The sequence below is a fragment of the Sus scrofa genome, chromosome 14 (genome assembly GCF_054392235.1).
Source record: "Sus scrofa isolate SSC_HxYL_T2T_F1_AM1 chromosome 14, Sscrofa_HxYL_maternal_Yorkshire_Landrace_v2.0, whole genome shotgun sequence".
NCBI lineage: Eukaryota > Metazoa > Chordata > Mammalia > Artiodactyla > Suidae > Sus > Sus scrofa.
This window is the reverse complement of record NC_139396.1, coordinates 121,947,801-121,971,149: the sequence shown is the minus strand read 5'-3', so window position 1 is coordinate 121,971,149 and position 23,349 is coordinate 121,947,801. Positions and strand designations below refer to the sequence as shown.

Sequence of the window (23,349 nt, the reverse complement as noted above, 5' to 3'; positions counted from 1 at the left end):
TATTATACCACATTATGCAATTTTCCTTAAAGTTGTGTGTCACCATCAATTTTTAATTAAAAAAATATATATCTATTTCAACATGGCCTACCTGTCAGCCACACAGTACAGCCTCGGAATCCGCCCCTTGTTCCAACCACCTGCCCTCTCTTATTCCTGCTCACATGATGTGCCTGATAGACAACATTGGTGGATTTCTGCTGGTTCTCCTAGAAAACAAGAGCAAGAAGAATATTTGATTAATAAAATAATAAAAATCTCCTGTGTAAATATAAGAAAATAATAAAATAGCAGATGATAGTTTTCCCTAACAGAAACACCTCTTTTATAACCTGCATACAGAGTAATTAATTACTAATTTAAAAACAGACAGTGCCTTTAGAATACCCATCACGACCCTTTCAAAGTATGATTTGAATGAGACAATTCTTTTTTTTTTTTTTTTTTTTTTTTTTGTCTCTTTTGCTATTTCTTGGGCTGCCCCCACGGCATATGGAGGTTCCCAAGCTAGGGGTCAAATCGGAGCTGTAGCCACCAGCCTACACCAGAGCCACAGCAACGTGGGATCCAAGCCGCGTCTGCAACCTACACCACAGCTCACAGCAACGCCGGATCATCAACCCGCTGAGCAAGGGCAGGGACCGAACCCGCAACCTCATGGTTCCTAGTCGGATTCGTTAACCACTGCGCCATGATGGGAACTCCTGAATGAGACAATTCTTGATACTATATGAAAGTTCTAGTTCCATAACATTTTCAAATGTATACCTTTAGGTAATGGCTATAGGGGCATGTCTTTCTTTCTACAAATGCATGTTCTTCCCAAGTCCTATAGGCATGAACTGAAAACAGCCAAATACTCCAGCTGCTGAGGAAATACTAGGGTGAGGCTGTGTGAGCCTCACTCTCTAGAAAGTCAGAGAGAGGCCCTGATCATGGAGTAAAGGGTTAAAGGCAGTTATACCCCTTCTGCTCCCACCCAGATGTCAGCCATCAGGGACTTGAGAGTTTATCCTTGGATGGAGGCATGGTGCATTGGGCTCCTTTTTCACAACCACTAAACTCTGCTTCAGTTTTCCAAAGGGTCAACTTGCTACTCTTTCAAAAAGCCCTGCAGAAATGGAAATGTACCAAGTATTAGTCTTGGAGGCTAATTTAAATCTTGAATGTCTTTATTTTAGCTGTAATAGTATCAGCCCTGCGAGGGCACAGGTGAACAGATCCTGATCCTAAACCTTGACTGAAGGTGCATGCCTGATGAATAAAAAAGGTAAAATGAGTCAATAAATACAGTTTGTGGTAGACATTTTAAAATATAATATGTGAATATGTGATCCAAGGTGGGGTGGGGTGGGGTGTAGGGGCAGGGAAAACTATAACGGTTGTTAAATAAAAATTAAAAGGTTGAAAACGATCCATATGTATCTTGGGTGTGGTAATTAAATTTCTAATGACAGATGTAATCCAAGTTGTCAAACCGTAAAAATCTAGGAAGCCTTTTAAACTCTGTACATATACACCCACTAGAGCCAAGAAAACATTAGTGTTCTTTGAATGAGACCCAAAGAGTCTTAGAAAACTCTGCATCACATGGTAACTTATATCCTGGAGCAAATTAAATCACCTCTTGAAGCCTTCCCTTTGTGGAAAAAAAATCAGGGGATATACAAATAGGACTGTTTGGAGGCTTATATGGGATAATGGATGAGAACCTGCTCTGTAAATGGCCAAGTTCCCTGCAAATGTGGATATACAATTATGCAGTGGATAATAATCCAGGGGCTGGAGCCAGATGGATTAGGACCAGGAAAACAGCTTCAGGACCAAGGAGGAAGGAGCCCCCTGCTGGCCCCTGGGGGCTGGGAAAGGCAGCGCACACTCTCAAGGGTGAACCTGCTAGGGAGGCACAGAGCCCAGCAAAGGCGCCACTTGGCAGGGAACGGCCTTATCAATGGGAGCAGGAGCCAAGAGGAAGGGGTTAAAAGCTGGGATCGCCTGGGTTAAGTTACCTAAAACTCTCCACGGCTAGATGCTCTCATCATCCACCAGACAAACCTGGTCAGAACCTAAGTGATGAACATAGTTGCAGAACACAACACATGAGACAGCCGGGGGCGGGGGGGGGGCAGGTGCCTGCACGACAGGATTCATAATCATGGACAGATGAGGCTGGTCCATGAGAGAATCTGGCCGTATTTCCCCTGGGCGAACAAATTCCCTGAGGGTATCCTGAGTCTTTTGTGCCAAGTACACTTTATAGCTCAAGGTTAACATTCAGATTTTCTTTCTCTCCATTTCCTGGTTAATCACAGCCATCACATTCTAGAATATTGTGTCTGGCTGTCAGGCCCCAAAGTCAAGTCTCTCTGTTCATTCATTGAATCTTTCAGAAAATGTTTATGTGAATGAGCTCCTACGAAGTCCCAGGAGCCATCCTAGGCACTGGGCGTATAGTACTAAACAAAGTAGCATTCCTGGCATGATTTTAGGGGGAAATACAGACAAAAAGATCAAGTAACTGTGCCCCTCGGAGGAGAAGGAGGGTTTCAGACATGGATCCTACTGTATGAAGTGTATGGCTGTTAGTGAGCATCACTGAAGCCATTCTGGATCCTTATAGTCTTCCCTGCTCTTATGCTGACTTTACCCAGGACTATACTATAAAGTGAATCATTCTGTGTCATCAAGGGCTTTGTACTTCACAGATATTGTTCAATAAACATTAGAACCAGGTGGCCTCTACACCCTGTGAGTCCCCAAACCTTCACTGACGTATTCCTGATGCCCACAGAAGTGGTTACACATTCATAAATCTTGACATAGAGATACACGTCCCGTTTCCAAGAACCTACCCCCATACTCTAGGTTAGCTATAAAATTGTCCTGGTAGCCCCTCCGTGGCACAGAGCACAGCTGTGAATGCCTCTGGATTGTTGTCGATCCAATCCTGATCCCACCCTGTGAGGAAGGTACCCTATAATAAACTAAGCCATTGATTATATGGAGCTGCCTGCCTTGTTTTTTGGGTCTGGAGATGCCTTCTCAGTTCAGTGGGCCATTTGCATGCCCTCTGTTCTCTAACATGAAGATAAACAAAGAACACCTGCAACACAATAATACAAAGACAACCTAATTTTTTAAAATGGGCAAAGGATTTGAACAGCACTTCACAAAGGAAGATACACAAATAGCTCCTACGCACATGAAAAAGCCTCATTGTTACTAGTCATGGGAGAAATGCAAATTAAATGAGATGCTACTGATAATATCTAATATCAGGAAGGATGTGCTCTCATATGTTGATAGTGGAGGTGTAAAGTGGTCCAACCATCTCAGAAACACACCTGGCAGTTTTTCCTAAAACTGAATATTTACTTCCCTATGACTCAGCAATTGCCTTCAGAGACCTTAACGCAAGAGAAATAAAAACTTATACCCACAAAAAAGACTTGAACACTCATATTATTAGCAACTTTTTGGGGCAAAAACTGGAAATAACCATGTGTCCATCAAGAGGAAAATAGATAACAAAAACAAACAAAAAAATGAGAACAAACCCCCCAAATGGTAGACTACTTTTCTAATGGAATAAAGCAATAAAGAGGAATGAACCACTGATAGGGGGATGATAATAAAGGAAAACATTTTTTCTGAGTCAAAGTCTTACACACACACACAAAAACTACATAGGACTCCATTCAGAGGAAGTCCCTAAAGAGAGAAAACTGCTTTGCCAGGTCAGAACAGTAGTTGCCTCTGGGTGATGGCAATGTTTCCCCTTAATAAGGTTTTGAGGTACAGAGGTGTTTGCATTTGGTGGAACTCACGGAACACTGAAGACTGGTGTTTCACTTATATGTAAATTTTACCACACACAAAGAGAGAGCCATTTTAAAACAAAGTAAGCAAATAAGAAAATACTTTGTAAGATTCAGATGGTGGGATGATATTGCTCAATGCTGCAGCATTCCTGAGAAAGGGCTCTGATCCCATCACAGCATGTTTAACCTAAGGGGCTGCTGCCCACCTGTACACACGAACGCCCACCTGAGTTTAATTTGTCCACAGTGATGGTTTTTTCCTCTCTTTTGCCTGTTCCTTCTCCCTACAGGCTGAGATCCAGAATAAACTCCAGGCTTTGTTAATCTTCTGTGGAAACTTTGTTATGATCTTGTTAATTGCCTCCCTAACAAGTGCTTGATTTTCAAACACATCAGAATCCACCGGAAGGAACTGCTCTAATACAGTATACATAGTAGTTAATCTCTGAACTTTTGGTTTGTATTAACTGCATCTTAATCATGGGTGTTTGTCCAGATTTTCTATCAATCACCCCAACAATGTTTTAAACAAACAAAATCTTTTCAGATAGTCAGGTACTGGGGCATTTCAGGAAGATATTTTGCTTCTTATTTATTTCAAATTTGCCCTTGATTTTCTCCAAAAGGCAAACAAATAAAATAGAAGCAGATGTTTTGAAGGATATTTGAACTGCAAAGGGGCAGGGCAGCTGAAATTTTTCTTTTCCTTGCTGAAAAATTTACTCCCTTTTTAAGAGCATATGGTGTTCTAAGCTTTGGAAAGAAAGTGGCTGTCAGAAAAAAAAGATTCTCTCTATGAAAAATAAAACACATGTTAAAGAAAAAAATGCTTGTCTCCCTGTGTATAGAAGCAGAGCACACTGACATCCTGGGCACCTTGTCTAATACTGTCCCTTAGCAGGAAGTGGTCCAGTGACCACAAAGTTGGTGGCACACTTCTATTCTGGGTTCCTAAGGAAAAAAAAAATTGTAGATATCTCTACTGGAGTTCCTGCATGGCGCAGCAGAAATGAATCCAACTAGGAACCATGAGGTTGCGGGTTCGATTCCTGGCCTCACTCAGTAGATTAAGTATCCAGCGTTGCCGTGATCTGTGGTGTGGGTCGCAGACTTGGCTCAGATCTGATGTTGCCGTGGCATAGGCCAGCAGCTGTAACTCCGATTGGACCCCCAGCCTGGAAACCTCCATGTGCCACAGATGTGGCCTTAAAAAGCTAAAACAAAACAAAACAAAACAAAAAAACCTGACACTGGAAGAAGGTAGGGATATTTGCTTTTTTTCTTTTATCTTTTTTCTTTTTAGGGCTCCACCTGCAACAAATGGAGGTTCCCAGGCTAGGGGTCTAATCGGAGCTACAGCTGCTGGCCACAGGCACCACAGCAGCTCGGGATCTGAGCCATGTCTGCCACCTACACCACAGCTCATGGCAACACTGGATCCCCGACCCACTGAGAGAGTCCAGGGATCAAACCTGCAACCTCACGGTTACTAGTCGGATTCATTTCCCCTGTGCCACAATGGGAACTCCTGGTTCAGTTTTTCACTTGCCCAAAGAAACTCCCTCCAGCATGCACAGGAGTTGCATGCCTATGGGTTTTGGAGCCAAGCAAATGAGAGTTTGAAACCCTCTTTGCCACCTGCTTGCTTTTGGACCCTGGGCAAGTGATTAACATCATTGAATCTCCATTCCTGCTCCTGTAAAATAGGGCTAAGAGTAGTCTCCTCACAGGATTGCTGAAAGGATTAAATGTTCTACATGTAGTATCCACGAAAATACAGGACACAGGGTAAGATATTGAATCTGATAAGACCCACGTGACATGACTCTACTCTGGAGACATCATGGTAGTTTGAAGTCTAAGCCACCCAGATTTAGAAGTGTTTTAAGGATTAGGTCAACTCTAGGGCATGTTGGGGGGAGGCGGGGCTTGTGAACAAGTCAGACAATGGATAGAAGGGCACTTGGCAGGGTGAAGCATCACACACACCCCCAAGAGCAGGTTGTTATTCCAATGATCATTTTCTTTGACCCAAAGCCCAACCAGTAACGTGCCACTCAGGTCCACCAGTTCAAAACATCCTTGCTCCACCCCAAACTTAGCTGCTCTCCTGCTGTCTGTCTCAGTCATGAACACCTGCACGAGGAAAACCTTTGCCCGGTCAGCCTCATGAGCTGTGAGATCGGGACATTATCACATGGCCCAGGGTTGCAGTGTGTGTCTCTGCTGGGTCCACCCCTCACTCCCATTGGTGATGCAGAAAGGGGAGTATGAAGGAGCATCTGGAACTCAGGTGGGATAGGCTAGGTCATGGCAGACCACATCAGCCTGGGTTTTGCGTGCCTAGAAGAAAAGAAGCCACAAGCGAAAAGGACTTCAGAGAATTTCATGGCGGGGTGGGGCCTCCCCGAGCCAAATCCAGGCCTGTGACACAGTGAATAGTATTATGAAAGAGAGGGCGCTGGAGGAATGAGGAAGCTGGAAACCACAGCCAAGCTGTGAGTTTCTCAATCCAAAAAGATTTTCTGACGTGCGTGTGACGTCTTCAATAAACAAAGTAAGTGAATTTGAATTCTGTCTACACTCCCTTGCCTCCCACACAGCACACACAGATCCACTTTACTTCTTTAATTACAACTCCACTGTCGCCTTTGAACTTAGCCCTCACCGCTGTTGGGCTATGGTTTCATGGCCCTCTTGCTGATTAAAAGACTTTCAGTGTGCAGTTTAAAGTTTCTTTTAAGGATTGATTTGCAGAAAGGAGCAACCTCAAATACTGCCCACTTGCACATGTGTTATGTCACTCACTGGAGGCTGTGCACTGGGACCCATTTACAGAGCCTAAAACTACTGCCTGAAGACCCACTCCTAGAAGATGGGGGGCATACCACCAGGCTGCCTGACTCCAAGTGCAGGTCTTCCTCTTGCCCAGACAGAACTCCTAGTTTCTAGGGCCAGTTGTGTGACCTGTGTCACAACTTCCTCATTGAGAATGATATGAGATCATGTATATGATGGCTTTGATACTACATAAAAGTGTAAACAATTAAAAATTATTGTTCTCTGGAGTTCACGTCGTGGCTCAGTGGTTAAGGAATCCGACTAGGAACCATGAGATTGTGGGTTTGATCCCTGGCCTTGCTCAGTGGGTTAGGGATCTGACATTGCCCTGAGCTGTGGTGTAGGTCGCAGACGTGGCTCAGATCTCACGTTGCTGTGGCTGTGGCATAGGCCAGCGGCTACAGCTCTGATTAGATCACTAGCCTGGGAATCTCCATATGCTGCAGGTGCGGCCTTAGAAGACAAAAAAGAAAAAAAAAAATTGTTCTCACTTCATTTTCCTTACTTAACCTGAGTAGCTTCAAATGTTTTACAATTACAAATATTTATTTACATTTCTTTCCTTTCAGAATATTTCCTTGGGGTGAAATGCTTGAATATGAAAAGTTATGATCTATTTCATAAGTCTTACTACGTATTGTCAGTTCATTTTCCAGAAAGACAAAGCCAAATTGCCAGGCTGCCTGCTGCAATATACCTGGCTCTAAATAGCCCAACTAATTCATTATACTTGCAATTTTACCGTTTTCCCCCCAGATTATTTTGTACTTACATAGTTACTAGTAAGAGTATGTATTTTTCCATGTTGTAACTTACTCGTGATATTTGTGTGTTTGGCTCTTTTGATATTAACTAACTAAATCTGGGCAGTGAACTCATCCACTTTTTAAAAATACATTTTGGTTATTTTTTCTGTATTTAGTATAGTGAGATTTTTATTAATTATAATACATACTTTTGTTTACTTATTTTCCTTTTGATACATACTTCATTAAATATATCACATAAAATATATTCTATATATATGACATTAAATAACATTTTAAGAATACATAAAAATATTCTTGTCTTTGATGTCTTCCATTTGATCATTCATTACAGCTGAGCCAAATATGCTCTTCAGACTTCTATTTTGATGTGATGCAATTTATTTTTATTTTTATTTTTTATCTTTATTTTTGCTTTTTAGGGCCAGACCTGCAGCATAGGGAAGTTCCAAGGCTAGGGGTTGAATTGGAGTCATAGCCACCAGTCTATGCCACAGCCACAGCAATGCCAGATCCAAGCTGGCATTTGCAGTCTACACCACAGCTCACAGCAACACTGGATCATTAACCCACTGAACTAGACCAGGGATTGAACCCACATCCTCATTTACTAGTTGGGTTCATTATCACTGAGCCAAAAAGGGAACTCCTTTTTTTTTTTTTTTTTTTTGCTTTTTATGATGTGATGTAGTTTTTTGATACACCTAACATTTTTTTTTTTTTTGTCTTTTTGCTATTTCTTGGGCCACTCCCGCAGCATGTGGAGGTTCCCAGGCTAGGGGTCTAATCGGAGCTGCAGCCACTGGCCTACGCCAGAGCCACAGCAACGCGGGATCGAGCCGCGTCTGCAACCTACACCACAGCTCAGGGCAACGCCGGATCGTTAACCCACTGAGCAAGGGCAGGGACTGAACCCGCAATCTCATGGTTCCCAGCCGGATTCGTTAACCACTGCGCCACGACGGGAACTCCTGATACACCTAACATTTTAATAATGTGTCACATCCTTACCTGGATCAGTTTTATATCCTTTCCATCATTATATCCAGTGATCTCAAAATGTTATAGTATAATTCACTTTCCTATTACTCTGAAAATATTTTAGTAGTTTGAATCTGTTTCTGGAATTCTTATATATTTATAATTCCTATGTATTAAAAATTAATGTATCTTCCATATTTCTACAGAATTTTTCTACTTTTAATGTGGATACCTATGGTACTGAGATGTGTTGCTTTGCAATATGTTTTAAAATTTTGAAGCTAAAAAGCTCTTTCCTTCAGACTTTTACTTTATTTTAAAACTCATTTTTCCATGGAAATAAAATTATTCAAGTCTTGTTGAGAACACACAATGCCTCACTATGATTTCCCCTGCTAGTCTCACTAATTCTCAAAGAACCTCAACATCATAATACAGAAAAAGAAATCAGTACCTAAGGATGTTGATAGTAATGTTATTTAAAACAGAAACAATCTCGGAGTTCCCTATGTGGCTCAGTGGAAACAAATCTGACTAGTAGCCATGAAATCACAGGTTCCATTCCTGACCTTGCTCAGTGGGTTAACGATCCCGCATTGCTATGAGCTGTGATGTAGGTTCAAGACGTGGCTCAGATCCCGAGTTGTGATGTAGGCCAGAGGCTACAGCTCTGATTCAACTCCTAGCTTGGGAGCCTCCATATGCTGAGGGTGCGGCCCTAAAAAGACAAAAAAAAAAAAAAAGAAAAGAAAATAGAAACAATCAAAATTTTCATCAATTGACTAGATTATGACACATCCATATGCTGAATATGCACATCTGTATTTATTGATCTAAAATGGTATCATCACATATGCCCAAATAAGAAAACAGATTACAGAGCAAATTTCATTAAAAAATGTATGTATTTATACGTATAGGGTTACAAAGAAAAAAATCTGGAAATGCCAGTAGTAATCACCATGGGGGGGCAAGTAATTCTAAGTAATTATTCTTCCTCTTGCCTCAACATTCTGATTTTTTTCTGTATTAAACTTGGAAATAAATATATTTTTAAATATAAATAATTTCTCAACCAGAAAATAGTGAGGCCAAATGCTTTGGTGCTCAAAGGGTAACAGAAGTGTGTATATAAATTAGTCGCAAGGTACGTTATAACAAACAATAACCAGACAAATCCAATAAATTAGAAAACTAAATCTTTGAGACGAGTCTCTCTAAACTACACAATGAAGTACAGTACACTCTAACAGACAATGCTTAAAGTACAGTCCATTTCACTTGACCAGCAGTAGTTGTCAGTTTTGGCATTTAGTTATTTCATGCAGAGAAAAAAATGCCCACAGAGAAGATATTATGGCTTTAGGAAGTTGATATCACAAATGGAAACCTCTGTTCAACTCTTCCATACATTCTGTTTAGAAGGCAGAGCCTGAGTCTGCTGGAGTCCCAGAGAAAAGTGCCCCAACAATCTTAGTATAAATCTGTAAACAGCTGAATGGCAAGGCCATCTTACTCAACTGTGATGCAATCACTATCCACTGGACATTTAAGGTTTAACTAATCCTGTGGTTATTGGCAGATAAGGAAGTTTTAACTGGAAATGTGCCACTAAGCTCAAAACTGGTAATAGACTCCCCCACCCCCATCCCAGCACCCATGGCCAGCAACTGAAATCCTGAGTAGCAGTAGGTCCTTAACTCACTGGGTTGAGGATCTAATCTGAGCCTCCTCAGTGACCCAAGCTGCTGCAGTCAGATTCTTAACCCACTGAGCCACAGCAGGAGCTCTACTAATAGATTTTTAAAAGTTTACATTGAGGAAAATATGGTTCTAAAGTATTCTGTGTAAAGAGAGGTGGATTGGACATCTGAGCATGCTATTCCACATAAATAGTTCTTGCAATAAGATGTATTTATGTCATATCCCGCTAACAATAACTCCCTAAAAATCACTAACTTTGGAGTGATACCTCATGTTAAAGTACTCCTGACTTATAAGGGAAATAACCATATCAGGTAGATGGTGACAAAATACCAGTTGTGAAAATGGTGACAAATGAGTTGACAAATTCCTAAAAAGAGCAAATTAATCATCTGTCAAAATAGTCACTGGGCAATACAGAAATGGTCCAAATCTGGACTTTATAAATTAAAACCGTGATCCCATGGAAGAAGTTTTAGGACTTAGGTAAAATTTCTTTAAGACCCCATTTTTCACCAATTCCTACCATAGATGGATTTATTGAATAAGCTAATACTGTGAATGAGAAAACAATTTTAGGAGAAAATCCATCCACCACGAAGTTAATTTGACTTTCAGAAGCCACCTCTATGAAATAAACCACAGTTTGATGTCAAATGTCGAGAAACTGAATGCTATGGGGAAAAATGACAACCAAAAAATTGTAAGGAGAGCGTACAGTTAAGACATCTTAAAAAAAATATCCACATGGTTTTGCTTATTATTTTCCAGTATTTTTTCAAAGCATCTAAGAAACATGCAAATTGCTGGAAAACTCTGGATGGCAAATCAGATAACCTGTAAGCATCATTCAGATGTTTGCCAAGGAAAATAAAGAGGCCCCTGTCTTCATGGGATTGTACGCAGTGTTAGAAGTCCTCTAGGTTCGGCGCAGCTTACAGACAGATAGATGGCTACCCGGAGCCCAACCCACTTAAAACGTGGTGTCATTGGGAAGGAAGAAAAGGGATTCTGAGGCTTCCAGTGGTTGGGGAAACAACCTAACTGGCTTTTCCAAATACTCTGCAGACACGGGTCTCTGACACTGGAGAACTTTGACAGCATCTTCTACTTTTTGAACCACTTTCTCTTCCTTTGCATATTTATTCACAGAATCTTCCCACTCTTCTAATACATCGGTGACTCTAAGAACCTAATCGGTTCTGTGCTTTCGGTCTTGCCTCTGCTCACATGCCCCTAAGTCTGCCCGATTTTCCTTTGAAGGCGGGCTCTCGGTGAACTCGCAGCACGGTCAGGCTCTTACTCTGGCTCCAGTTTCGTCCTCTGGTTCCAGTCTCCTCCCTGACCCGCCGGGTCACACCCAGTCCCCGCCTCTCCCCAAACTTGAGAAGCACACGCGCGCGCCTTTCCTGGTGACCTCTGGGTCGGAGGTCTGAGTCAGACTCATCGCCCAGGAGTGGGAGAGGGGCCCCGGTCCTGGGGTCCGGAGCCCAGGAAGCGGCCCCTGGGGAGCTAGCCACATGCCCGCCGCAGTGCAACGTGGGACCTGGTGAACCCAGGTGCTCGGATACCTGTGCAGCCCCCTTGTCTCCTTCTTGACGTCCCCTCGACGCCGCAGGGGACAGGGTGAGGCCCGTGCCACTGGGGTACCATTTTTGGGAGTCGCCAATCTGGCAGGGCGTACACGAGGAGGGTCGCGGACCTAGCAAGATATCTGCTCTGGCCTGCCGTTCACATTTGACATAACAACCACTTGAGTTACTTTCCATGCACCGTGAGGAAAACACTACGCAGACTCCAAAAAGACTCCAAAAGAATATTCTACCAAATACTCCGATGTGCTCCTCCGATGTGTGCAGGTCATCAAGAACAAGGACAATCTGAGAAGCTATCACTGTCAAGAGGAGCTTAAGGATGGAGTTCCCGCTATGGCACCGTGGGTTAGGAATCCCACTGCTGCATCAGCTTGAGTGGCGGTGGAGGTGCAGATGTGGGGGTGGGGTGGTGGTGAAGTTCAATCCTGATAGTTGCAAGGGGTTAAGGATCTGGGGTTCCCACAGCTGCAGTGGCACCTCTGGCTGGAATTCAATCCCTGGCCTGGGAACTTCCATATGTCTCCTGGGTGCAGCCATTAAAAAAAAAAAAAAAAAAAAAAAAAAAAAAGGAGCTTAAGGAGGCATGAAAACTAAATGTATTGTGAGATGGGATCCTGGAACAGAAAAAAATGATTTTTGGTAAAAAGTAAGGAAATCTGAAAAAAGCATGGACTTCAGTTAATCATAATGTATCTTTAGTGCCATAGTTGTAGCCAATGTACCACACTAAGGTAAAAGTTAACAGCAGGGCAACTGAAGTGCAGGGCATATGTGAACTCTGTACTGTCTTCTCCATTTTTCCCCAAATCTAAAAACTGTTCTAAAAATTAAAGTCTATTCTTAAAAGAGTGCTTTTTAATAAGATTCAGCAATAAACAAATTCATGAAAACCTAAACATTTCATAATCACCTTAGCCTCTGCACTGCTGAATCTTTTATCCTTCCTAATCGTATTTCTTAAAATCACCTTCCCTATTATTTTGCTTCTAATTTAAGGATTAAAAATACTTGGAGTTATTTGAGAAATCCTTTTATAAGCATACCATGGAGTAAAGAAGAAGGACAGAGAAAAAAATGGCTAAGACATTGATAAGAGTTAAGTACAAAGATAAGTTGTGACATATCCTCATCGTTTACGGTGACATTTTTAGATATTACAAGTCAGATTGAGCTTGAGAGGAAGCTGATGAAACCTTGCAGTGCCCTCTTCTGAGCCCCTTTTATCCCTTCAAAATGGAGGTGAACTAATTTTCTTTCAAGCCCTCTCTATGTCCCCAAACATGCTTTATGACACACGTAGTCTTTCATCTTCCATACAAGGGGATGTGAGTAAATAAAGGAAAAGGAGGGGGAAAAAGGAGATCTGAACCTCCTAATGAGAAGAGGGGGGGGAACCCTTCAAAATGGCTATGTTTTTTGCCTCAGAAATAGGAAAGTAGAAAGAAGCTATTAGATGAAGTTTATTACAGGATAAAAGAGTTAATAGTTTTGGATCAAAACATCCAGAAACTGCATACTGTCCTAGAGTGGACCCAGGATGGAGAAATATGTGGCTGGAAGTTGGGGGTGAATGTGTATGAAGTTCCTTCTCAGAGTCCCCAGGAGAGGGGTTTATACACCCCGGATGCTCACAGATATTCACACCTGGACCCAAAAGCCTCCTTCTGAGATGTGGACGGGGACAGCTTACACCTGCACTGAGAAGAAGGTGGAAAGATGAGCAAGGATGGGGAGAAGTTTAGATTCTAATATTCCTGGTGCATCAGACTGATACTTTTAAAACACATTTCCGGATTGAAGAAGGTTCTTAATGATGAAACTCTCCCAAGGCCAACATAACTATTTCCAAGTTAATCTTTGGAACATGACTTGCTCTTAAAGTGACTGTGAAGGCTTATAGAAGCCACTGCTCTCATTCCTTTGTAATTACGTATCATTCCTCTACAAGTCCTGGTTTTCTTCGCAGTCTTACTCATATAAGGATCTTTCTTCCAGTTTCCGCTGTGAATACCCTGACTTAGAGCCTTCTTATGACTTCCACTCTCTCTCCACGTTATCTGATAAGCAGGCCTCCTCCAGATGGTCTTCAGTCTTGGTCCAGAACCAGTGGCCCCATCTCTGTCATGCTCTCCAATACAACTTGTGCTGGGACCTCCTGGCTCGTTCGAGTACATAATCACATTTCACTCCTCAGACCACCTGATACTATGAACTCCTTCTCCAGCCTTCACCTTTGCTTGTCTTCTTAATCACGATTTGGAGTCTCCTCCTGGCTGGACTGCCCTACGCTGCTGTGAATACACATCCCCCGTGCCTCGCCTGGCGTTTTGGACCTTATCCCTTGACACAGTCCCCCATGAACCTTGCTCTTTCTTGTCTCCTGGAGGCAGTAAAGCATCTATAACACCCATCCTTTGGCTCAGAACCCTCTATTAATCTCTTGCTCTCTCACTTCCTCTTCCAACTGATAATCAGATTAATTTTCTAAACATCCTTAATCATGTTACTTTCATATTCAGAACTTTTGATGGCTTCCCATTGAATAAAGTCCTTCTACAGAATAAAGTCCAAATTCTTAGACTGGAATTTAAGGCCCTCCATTTTTCAGGCTCCAGTCACCTTTACAATCACATTTTCTAGTTACAGTTGCAGAACTTCTGTTCCAAGCAAGAGGTCTACTCAAGGTGTCCTGAACACAGCTTGTTCAGGCACATTTGTACCTTTTCTCATTCAGCCCATCCTACCTAGAAGAACGTCCATACCCTCCATCTAACCACATATTGCCTGGTCTTTAAGCAGCACAAACCCCACCGGTTTGAATTGCCTTCCTTGATGCCTTCTGCTAAATTCCTATCCCCATCAGATCCTGTGCCCTTAACCTGGATGTTTTAGACTTGTACCTAATGTTTTATAAATTCAGAGTCTTATATTTTAGATTTCATTGTCAGCCCTCCATGGTAGGGGCTAGAGCTTATACAGCTTTGATTTCTTGACAGGGTCCAGCTAAGAGGAGATAATATGGATTTTGAGGTTGGACTAGTTAGAGCCAATTCAAATTCTGGCTCCAGTAAAATGTTGAACAACTTAGTCTAAACTTTCTAAATCTCACAAAATTGTGGGATTACAATTCTGGTAACTGCTGCAAGGATGAGAAAGAACAAGCAAATATGGAGTAGATGGACTCCGTCATTGTCACTTCAGTGGCTCAGGTCACTGCTATAGCACAGGTTCAATCCCTGGCCTGGGAACCTCTGCATGCCAAGGGCACTACCGAACAAACAAACTATGGTCCTCATCAGCACATATGCTTTAGTATCAGTACTCAATAAAATAATGTATTCCAGATGTTGGTTCCAGCCACCTTTATGGCTAAGAAGGTTATACCCTTCTTAAAGTGAGACCTGCTGTGTCCTAAATCTTCTCACAGCCATCACTACAGAAAAGAGCCAAAGCAATCCAAACTTTGTAATAACTAGACCTCCCATTCAAAAATACATTTGCAAAAATATCCTTTGAAATCTGCATCAAGGAACTATGTATAACCATTTATGAACATAGTTCTGGGTGAGCTTCCCATATTCTCTGAAAAGTAATTAAGCCAACACATTTCAGTTAATGCTGAAATCCAAGTCATTATGCCTAATCCAAGAGAATATTGAAATGGATACTTATTTAATACACTGCTTGAATATATTAAATGGGCCACATGCTCTGTCAGCACATCCTCACATGGATTACTCCATTGGTTTTTCTTCACCAATATCAACAATCCAGAGATCGCCAACTAAAGTGTATACTACCATGACAGGGAAGAGCCCAGCAGCTTGAAATGGCCTGAAATCACCATTCTGAAAAGTTTACACCAAAAAGCTGTCACATGGGATTTCCCAATGTGGCACAGTGGGTTAAGAATCTCACAGCAGCAGCTCAGGTCGCTGTAGAGGATGCAGGTTTGATTCCAGGCCCAGAACAGTGAGTTAAAGGATCCAGGGCTGCTGCAGCTATGGTGCAGGTTGCAGCTGCAGTTCCTGGCCCGGGTATTTTTGTATGCCTCAGGTACAGCCATTAAAAAAAAAAAGTCTGTCACATGCAAACATTGCTTACTCTCTGCTCAAGAATTATCAATTGAAAAATTCATCTGCTACATTGCCTCTTCTTGGTTCACAGCGGTAGATCCCTAAGGATAAGAAAGGTTGCTTAAACCCATCATGATCTGGGGTAAACAGACTCATAGAATGTTAGTGTGCTCATTCCTGCCCAGCTCAAAGATGTCCTTTTATGTGTGTAATATTCTGATGATTCCATTAAGACAATTCAGGGAAAGGAAACAAGATCAGAAGGCACAGTCTCCCATTTGAGAAGGTTTCTGCCTCTGTAAGGAAGCACAACGTGAAGGGCAATTGTGAAAGAACCTCAAGGCCTTTCTCAAGATTCACTGTCATCATTAGAAGTAAAGGACTATCAGAGTTCCCATCATGGCTCAGCAGTTAGCGAACCCGACGAGCATCCATGAGGACTCAGGTTCGATCCCTGGCCTTCCACAGTGGGTTAAGGATCTGGCGTTGCCGTGAGCTGTGGTGTAGGTCACAGGCATGGCTACGAGCCAGCGTTGCTGTGGCTCTGGCACAGGCTGGTGGCTATAACTCTGATTGGACCTGTAGCCTGGGAACCTCCATATGCCACAGGTGTGGCCCTAAAAAGACAAAAAAAAAAAAAAAAAAAGTACAGGACTACAATCCATTGCAGTATGACTTGCATGCCCACCAGTAGCTTCAAACAGTTTAAATAAATTACTGTATCTAAAGTGTTTAAAACACTGCTAATTGGTAGTCGCTATAATGATCATCACTGACAAGATCTTCCATGCTTACTTGATCTCTTTGCCCTGCACACTCAGTGAAGAGCTACAGACTCAACCTCTCCAGCTGCCTCCTCTGTCATCACTGATTGTGCTAGATTGACCCAAGCGGAGGAACCAGTATGCACAGGCTGAATCAATTTGATTCTCTTAAGAATTTAAACTGTGCAAAACAGTCAGGTATATGCTCAATCTTTATGTGGAGGTGTATGTAGAACCTGTACTAGAGTTGCCACATCAAGACTCTGGGAGCAGAAACTGAACAGCCAAGAATCCCTAAAATAATATCCCCCTTCCATTTTATCCCATTGACCTGGAAAATTCCTTCTCTCCTTAGCTTCCAAGATATCATTCTATCCCTGTGCTTTTCTGCCTTCCTCCTTGTCCCTCACAGGCTCCTTCACACATTCCTATTCCCCCTCCCCTTAGATGTTAGGGTTCTGCTCCAGCACTTCTGTTCTTCTCCTCTATATCCCTTAGTGACTCTAACTTTTCCCAAAGTTTGGTCTATTTTCAGTATGCTATGGGCTGCAAAATCACTTATCTTCAGATATTCAAATGCCTAACAGGTATGGTTACCCCAGAGCCACTGAACTCTACATCACCAAGAATTCATTTTCTTGTCATCACCCCTACTCCTTTTCCTATATTCCACACCACTTGTAATGACCCACATGTCTCTCCATTATTTTAAACTTGGAGACATCCCGCTGCTCCCTCCCTCACTAAAAAAAAAAAAAAAAGAAAAGAAAAAGAAAAGAAAAAGCAATCTACCAGAGTCCTCTCCATTTTACCTCAGAAGTACTTCTCAAGTCACCTCACTGTTGTTAGTTAGCTAATCATTCACAGCAATCTCCCTGATTGCCTTCAAACTGGACTCCCTATCAAGCTATTCTCCCCTTTGCCACCAGAATAAAATTCTCTTGCTTAAAACCCTTGGGCTTCTACAGTAAAGTCCACAGACTTCACTTTGGGGCCATTCCTTCCTTTTATGCTTTACCCACTGCCCTTCATAACCTTGAACTCCATGAACCAGCCCCACAAACCCAATGCACCAGTCCAGAATAAACCTTTTTTTTTTTTTTTTTTTTTTCCATGCTTCTGTGCTCTTACCCACATTCTCCTTGCTTGGACTGTTCTTCTCTCGATTCGTCTGCTTACTCACTTGTGAAGGTGTGGCTTAAACATGGCTGTGAGGCATCAGCTAATCTCCCCACCCACAGACAGACTTTGCTTCTTCCTCTGAACCCACAGTATCCTGTTTCTACTGATAGCTCATTTCCCAAACTTACTTAAGACTCTGATGTAAGATTCTGAAAGGGTACTTGTTAAAAATACAGATTCCCAGGCCTCTCCCCAAGAGCTTCTGACTCAGTTGGTCCAGGGTAGGACCCAAGAAACTGTGTGTGTTTTTCAAGTGCCTCAGGGGATTTTAATGCTCAGGCAAATCTAGGAAACACTAACAATATGAAAGAACTTAACACTAACTGTGGTTATAATAGTTCCCCCTTATCTGCAGGCAATACCTTCCAAGAGCCCCAGTGGATGCCTGAACCTCCTGCATGCTATGTGTTTCCCTATATTAATGGACAGGGAGTATGCACAGCATGGACATGCTGGGCAAAGGCAAGATTCCCTTCCTGGGCAACATGGAGCAGGATGTCTTGAGATTTCAACATGAAACTCAGAATGGTACACAATTTAAAACTTGTGTACCATTTATGACTTGTTTATTTCTGGGCTTTTCCATTTAATATTTTCACTCCATGGTTCACCTCAGGAAACAGACTGTGGAAAGGGAAACAGCAGGTAAGGGGGGACTACAGTGTCTGCTGATTTGTCTGTCTACTTTATCATACTGGGAGCTGGGTAGTCTGTTCTACCCACATTTTTGTCTTGGAATCCATGCGTCTGGAATGTCGTAGGAGTTTAGAATTGAATGAGCGTTACGTATTTTTCCTCAGACTATGTTTTCATTCCCATGATAGTTCATAAAAGTGGATAAGTTACTCAAAAGTCTATTATGGGCAAAAGTAGAGGCCAGGTGTTGAGACCGTCTTGGAAGAACCTGGCTCCCCAGGTGTTGGACTGGGTGATAAGAATGTCAAATATTTTTTCAAAATCTTGGCTGAGTTACAGATTTAGAGGCAGCCAAACCTGTTAGTACTGTCTGACAGATTCAGCAATATTAATTAAAACTCACCATGCAGAAAGACAGACGCTCTTGCCCTCACCCCACCTCCCTGGATGTACATGCCCTTAAAGAAGCAGAGTGGCATAAACCTTAAAAGCATGGGCAACATATCACAATGACTAGTAGGGCATCCTGGTTCTGCCAGCAGCCTGCCCTTGGGAAAAGGCAGCCTGCCCTTGGGAAAATCACCTCTCCTTCCTTCATTTGCAAGTGCTTTTTTTTTTTTTTTTTTTTGGTCTTTTTAGGGCCATGCCTGTGGCATATGGAGGTTCCCAGGCTAGGGGTCCAATCTGAGCTATGGCTGCCAGCCTACGCCACACTCACAGCAATACCAGATCCGAGCCACATCTGCATACTACACCATAGCTCCTACACATACATACATAATGGAATACTACTCAACTATAAAAAAGAACAGAATAATGCCATTTGCAGCAACATGGATGGAACTAGAGACTCTCATAATAAGTGAAGTAAGTCAGAAAAAGAAAAACAAATACCATATGATAGCACTTATATCTGGAATCTAATATAGGACATAAATGAACTTTCCACAGAAAAGAAAATCATGGACTGGAGAACAGACTTGTGGTTGCCAAGAGGGAGGGGAATGGAGTAGGAGAGACTGGGAATTTGGGGTTAACAGATGCAAACTATTGCCTTTGGAATGGATAAGCAATGGGATCCTGCTGTGTAGCAATGGGAACTATGTCTGGTCACCTGATTTTTTTTTTTTTTTTTTTTTTTTTTTTTGTCTTTTGTCTTCTTAGGGCTGCATCTGCGGCACATGGAGGTTCCCAAACTAGGTGTCGAATCGAAGTTGTTGCTGCTGACCTACACCACAGCTCACAGCAATGCCGGATCCTTAACCCACTGAGTGAGGCCAGGAATCAAACCCGCAACCTCATGGTTCCTCGTCAGATTCGTTTCCACTGCGCCAAGACAGGAACTCCTATGTCTGGTCACTTGTGATGGAGCATGATAATGTGAGAAAAAAGAATGTATACATGTATGTGTGACTGGGTCACTTTGCTGTGCAGCAGAAAATTGGCAGAACACTGTAAATCAGCTAAAACTGAAAAAATAAAAGTAATTATTTAAAAAAAAGAAAATGTACATAAAACAGCACAGGGCCTGGCCAGCCCTTAAGCCCTCACTAGATGTTAGCTAAAATAAGAAAAATAGTTGTTAATAATGAGAATTAAAATGGTTAACTTACTAGCAGAAGAATTATAATAATAAAGTGAAAGATGATAAAATTATGAAGATGGCCCTAGTGTTTCCCTCTGCTCAGTCTTCCTGAAACATGTAGGGTAGAAAGAAATCTGATTTCCCTTAAAACTTTAGGGCATTCTCCTTTATTTTCCAGCTGTGAAACCTCTTTAAGCCCTGCTATGTCTAACTCAGCACAGAGCAGAATGCATGGCTCTCTTACCTACATGCAGAATGCACAGTTGTATCTATTGACTAAAGCATAGACCAAAAGAGCACCAGTAGTCCATAATTTACCTGTCACAGAAACTTGGAGTTTCTAAAGCTGTACCCAAGTGTCACAAAACACCGCAGAGTATGGCTTGTCTCGTCATGTCCATTTCACAGATGGCCAAACTGAGGTTCAAAGATGTTAAGTATTTTGCCCAAGGTCATACTCAGGGTCTCGAATCTAAGTCTTCTGATTCCAAATCAAGCAACCTTTGGTATCTTAAAAGCTCAGGTTAGAAATAAAACCAGACAGGGCGAATAAGTTCTCAGAAGTTACCATGGCGTCCTGATAAAGATGTGTTTAGGGATGGCTGACAAAGAACAAGAAGGCATAAATGATGCCTAAAAAAGCCTTCGCCCCCGCTCCCCGCCACCATCACCAGAGGATGTAGTCTGGGCTTTCGAAAATGTATGTCTTGTTTATCTCATGACATTTATTCCTGACCTCTACTCTTCACTATTAGATCTAGCTTCTAGAAATCAATCACCTGGGCCTTCCCCCAGATCCATTCCTGGACTCCGTCCTCTTCCGGGAGTCTGTTCATTTTAAAACTCCTTAGAAACGACCTCTGCTCACCTGTTTTAACTCTTCCTCACCTGCCAGTTCTGACATAGTTCAGCAGTCATCCTTCTCTGTGGCATCTCCTGCATCTTTTTCCCGCATCTCTCACACTCTGCTTTTGTATTCTACATACCTGTCAGTCCAATTAAGTTCCCCCCAAAGTCTGAGCTGTCTCTTGCTTCTGGACCAATGCCCACGTCATTCTCTCTCTCTCTTTTTTTTAATTTAGTTGTTGATAAGTAATATTCACATGATTCAAACTTTAAATATTTATGTACCAAAAGGTACACAGAAGAGTCTTGCCTTCAACCCCACAGCCCATCTGCCTCATCTCTACCTTCCCTACCTCTGAAAACGGGTAACCACGTCTATGAGTTTCTTGAGTATCCTGTCAGGTTCTTTACGCAAATAGAAGTAAATGTTAAAACATGTATATACCATGTGTTTAACCTTCCTTTCCTATGACACACCTCGCTTTTTTCTATCTAACTTGGCAAATCTTCCCCTATCACGACAGACTTTTCTAACTTCAGGCAAGTAAGAAAAATAGAGGGTTGTTTTGATCAGTCTAAAGAGGAAGTTTGAATAAATAAGAGTGGCTGGGATGAATAAATAAGAGTGGCTGGATTTTTATTCCTTAGAAATTATCCCTGCATAATGTTCCACTGTATGCATATACCATACATTTTTTAGTTAACTAGTTTCCTTTTGATAGACATTTCAAAAGCTTCCAACCTTTTATTATGCAACAAAGAATTATCAGAAGTGAGATAACTAGTCAATATGGACATTTGTGATATTGATCCATATAATGAAATTGCTCTCCACAGAAGGTGATATCAACCTCTATTTTCACCAGAAACACATAGGAGTTTCAGGTTCCCCATGGCATTGCCACAGAGTATGTTATCAAGAGTTTGGATTTCTTCCAATTTGATAGATGAAAAATGGTATTTCAATATGATTTTAGTTTGAATTTCTGTTATTATTAGTGATGCTGTACACTTTTTATTTTGTTTAGGACTGTTTGTATTTCCTTTATTTTTCAAACTCTCATTTGCACCCTTTCCCTGTTTTTCTATTACATTGTTGGTCTTCTCCTCATTGACTTATAGGTGCTCTTTATATATTAGGTCATATTTCCATCAGTTCTTTGTCCTTTGACTTTTTTTTTTTTTTTTTTGGCCATGACTGTAACATGTGAAAGACCTGACTAGGGATGGAAACCACACCACAGCAGTGACCTGAGCCACCAGCGTGACAACACCAGATCCTTGACCCACTATGCTTCAAGGTAACTCCAGTCCTTTGACTTTTTGAATGGTGTTATTTATAACTTTGTTTATGGTGTTGCATTTCATGTTTTTTTGAAAAATGTAGTTAAATTCAGTATTCTTTTTCAACTGGAATTCCAATTTTCTGGTTATACTACTGCTTGGACATTATGGATGGGATTGAATGTGAGCACAACTTCAGGCAAGTAAGCAAAATACAGTCTAATGAGTAAGTTTGAATAAATAAGAATGGTTGAATTTTTATTCCTTAGAAATTTCTACAGTTCTTCAGATTTTTCCACTGAAGAAGAAAGACAGAATATATAATCTCAATTGTAAATAATATATTAAGTCCTTATAAGACTGAGATTTAATGAATTTATGATTATATTAAATTTACTTATGTTTTACCACTATATTTTGAAAAATAGTGAAACAAAGTTTAACAATAAACGATAGAAGTGCCATATGCCTAATTTTTAAAAAAGCTTTATTAAAGTGCAGTTGATTCGCAAGGTTGTGATAATTTCTGCTGCACCATATGCCTAATTTTTACACTTGAAAAATATTATATATTAATCAGCTCTTTAATGTAGTGTTATTATAAATGTTATAAATTCCTTGGAGGAATGATACAAACTTACGATTATTTTTACTTTATAGTAGGGCTCAATGTTATACCTGACAAATTGTACACATTCATTTTCCTCTTGATCAAATTCAACCCTGTCAGGAATAAGTATATTAAAGATACATGACTTACTTGATTAGAACATTAGAACAAAGAGTATTTGGAAGAAGATAGGTAACATTGTGTCCAGGAGAGTGGCTCAAAAATCAAATAAAAAACTGGGAGGTCCTGCTGTGGCTCGGCAGTTAATAAATCTGACTAACACCCATGAAGACACAGGGTCAATCCCTGGCCTTGCTCAGTGCGTTAAGGACCCAGCATTGCCATGAGCTGTGGTGTAGGTCACAGACTTGGCTCGGATCTGGCGTTGCTGTGGCTGTGGTGTAGGCTGGCAGTTCTAGCTCCGATTTGACCCCTAGCCTGGGAACTTCCATATGCCACAGGTGTAGCCCTAAAAAGAAAAGAAAAGAAAACAGAACAAAACCCGTGAGCTGCTAAAAACAACTACATTATAGGAGAATAGTATGTGTTATCTCAGGAGACTAGAGTTTTAAAGCCAATTCTGAAATGTCAGACATCATAATTTTTCAAAGTTTAGATAATTTTTCCAGCAAGACCTCATATCCTATATTAAGAAAT

The 23,349-nt window shown here is 41.5% G+C and overlaps 1 protein-coding gene across 2 annotated transcripts in view; it reads right to left on the bottom strand.

Moving 5' to 3' along the window:
* PAPSS2 (3'-phosphoadenosine 5'-phosphosulfate synthase 2) overlaps positions 1-23,349 on the bottom strand; it is a 90,192-nt gene that overhangs the window by 36,904 nt on the left and 29,939 nt on the right. Inside the window, exons 1-2 of one of the 2 annotated variants that reach the window (XM_084996700.1) lie at positions 20,821-20,871; positions 92-209 (exon numbers count right to left, since the gene is read on the bottom strand). In XM_084996700.1, the coding sequence (XP_084852826.1) occupies positions 92-209; positions 20,821-20,856 (154 nt within the window). In that variant the 5' untranslated portion in view covers positions 20,857-20,871. Of the gene's footprint in view, positions 1-91; positions 210-20,820; positions 20,872-23,349 lie in introns of those variants that run through there. The other variant, XM_021073104.2, reaches the window with a different exon arrangement.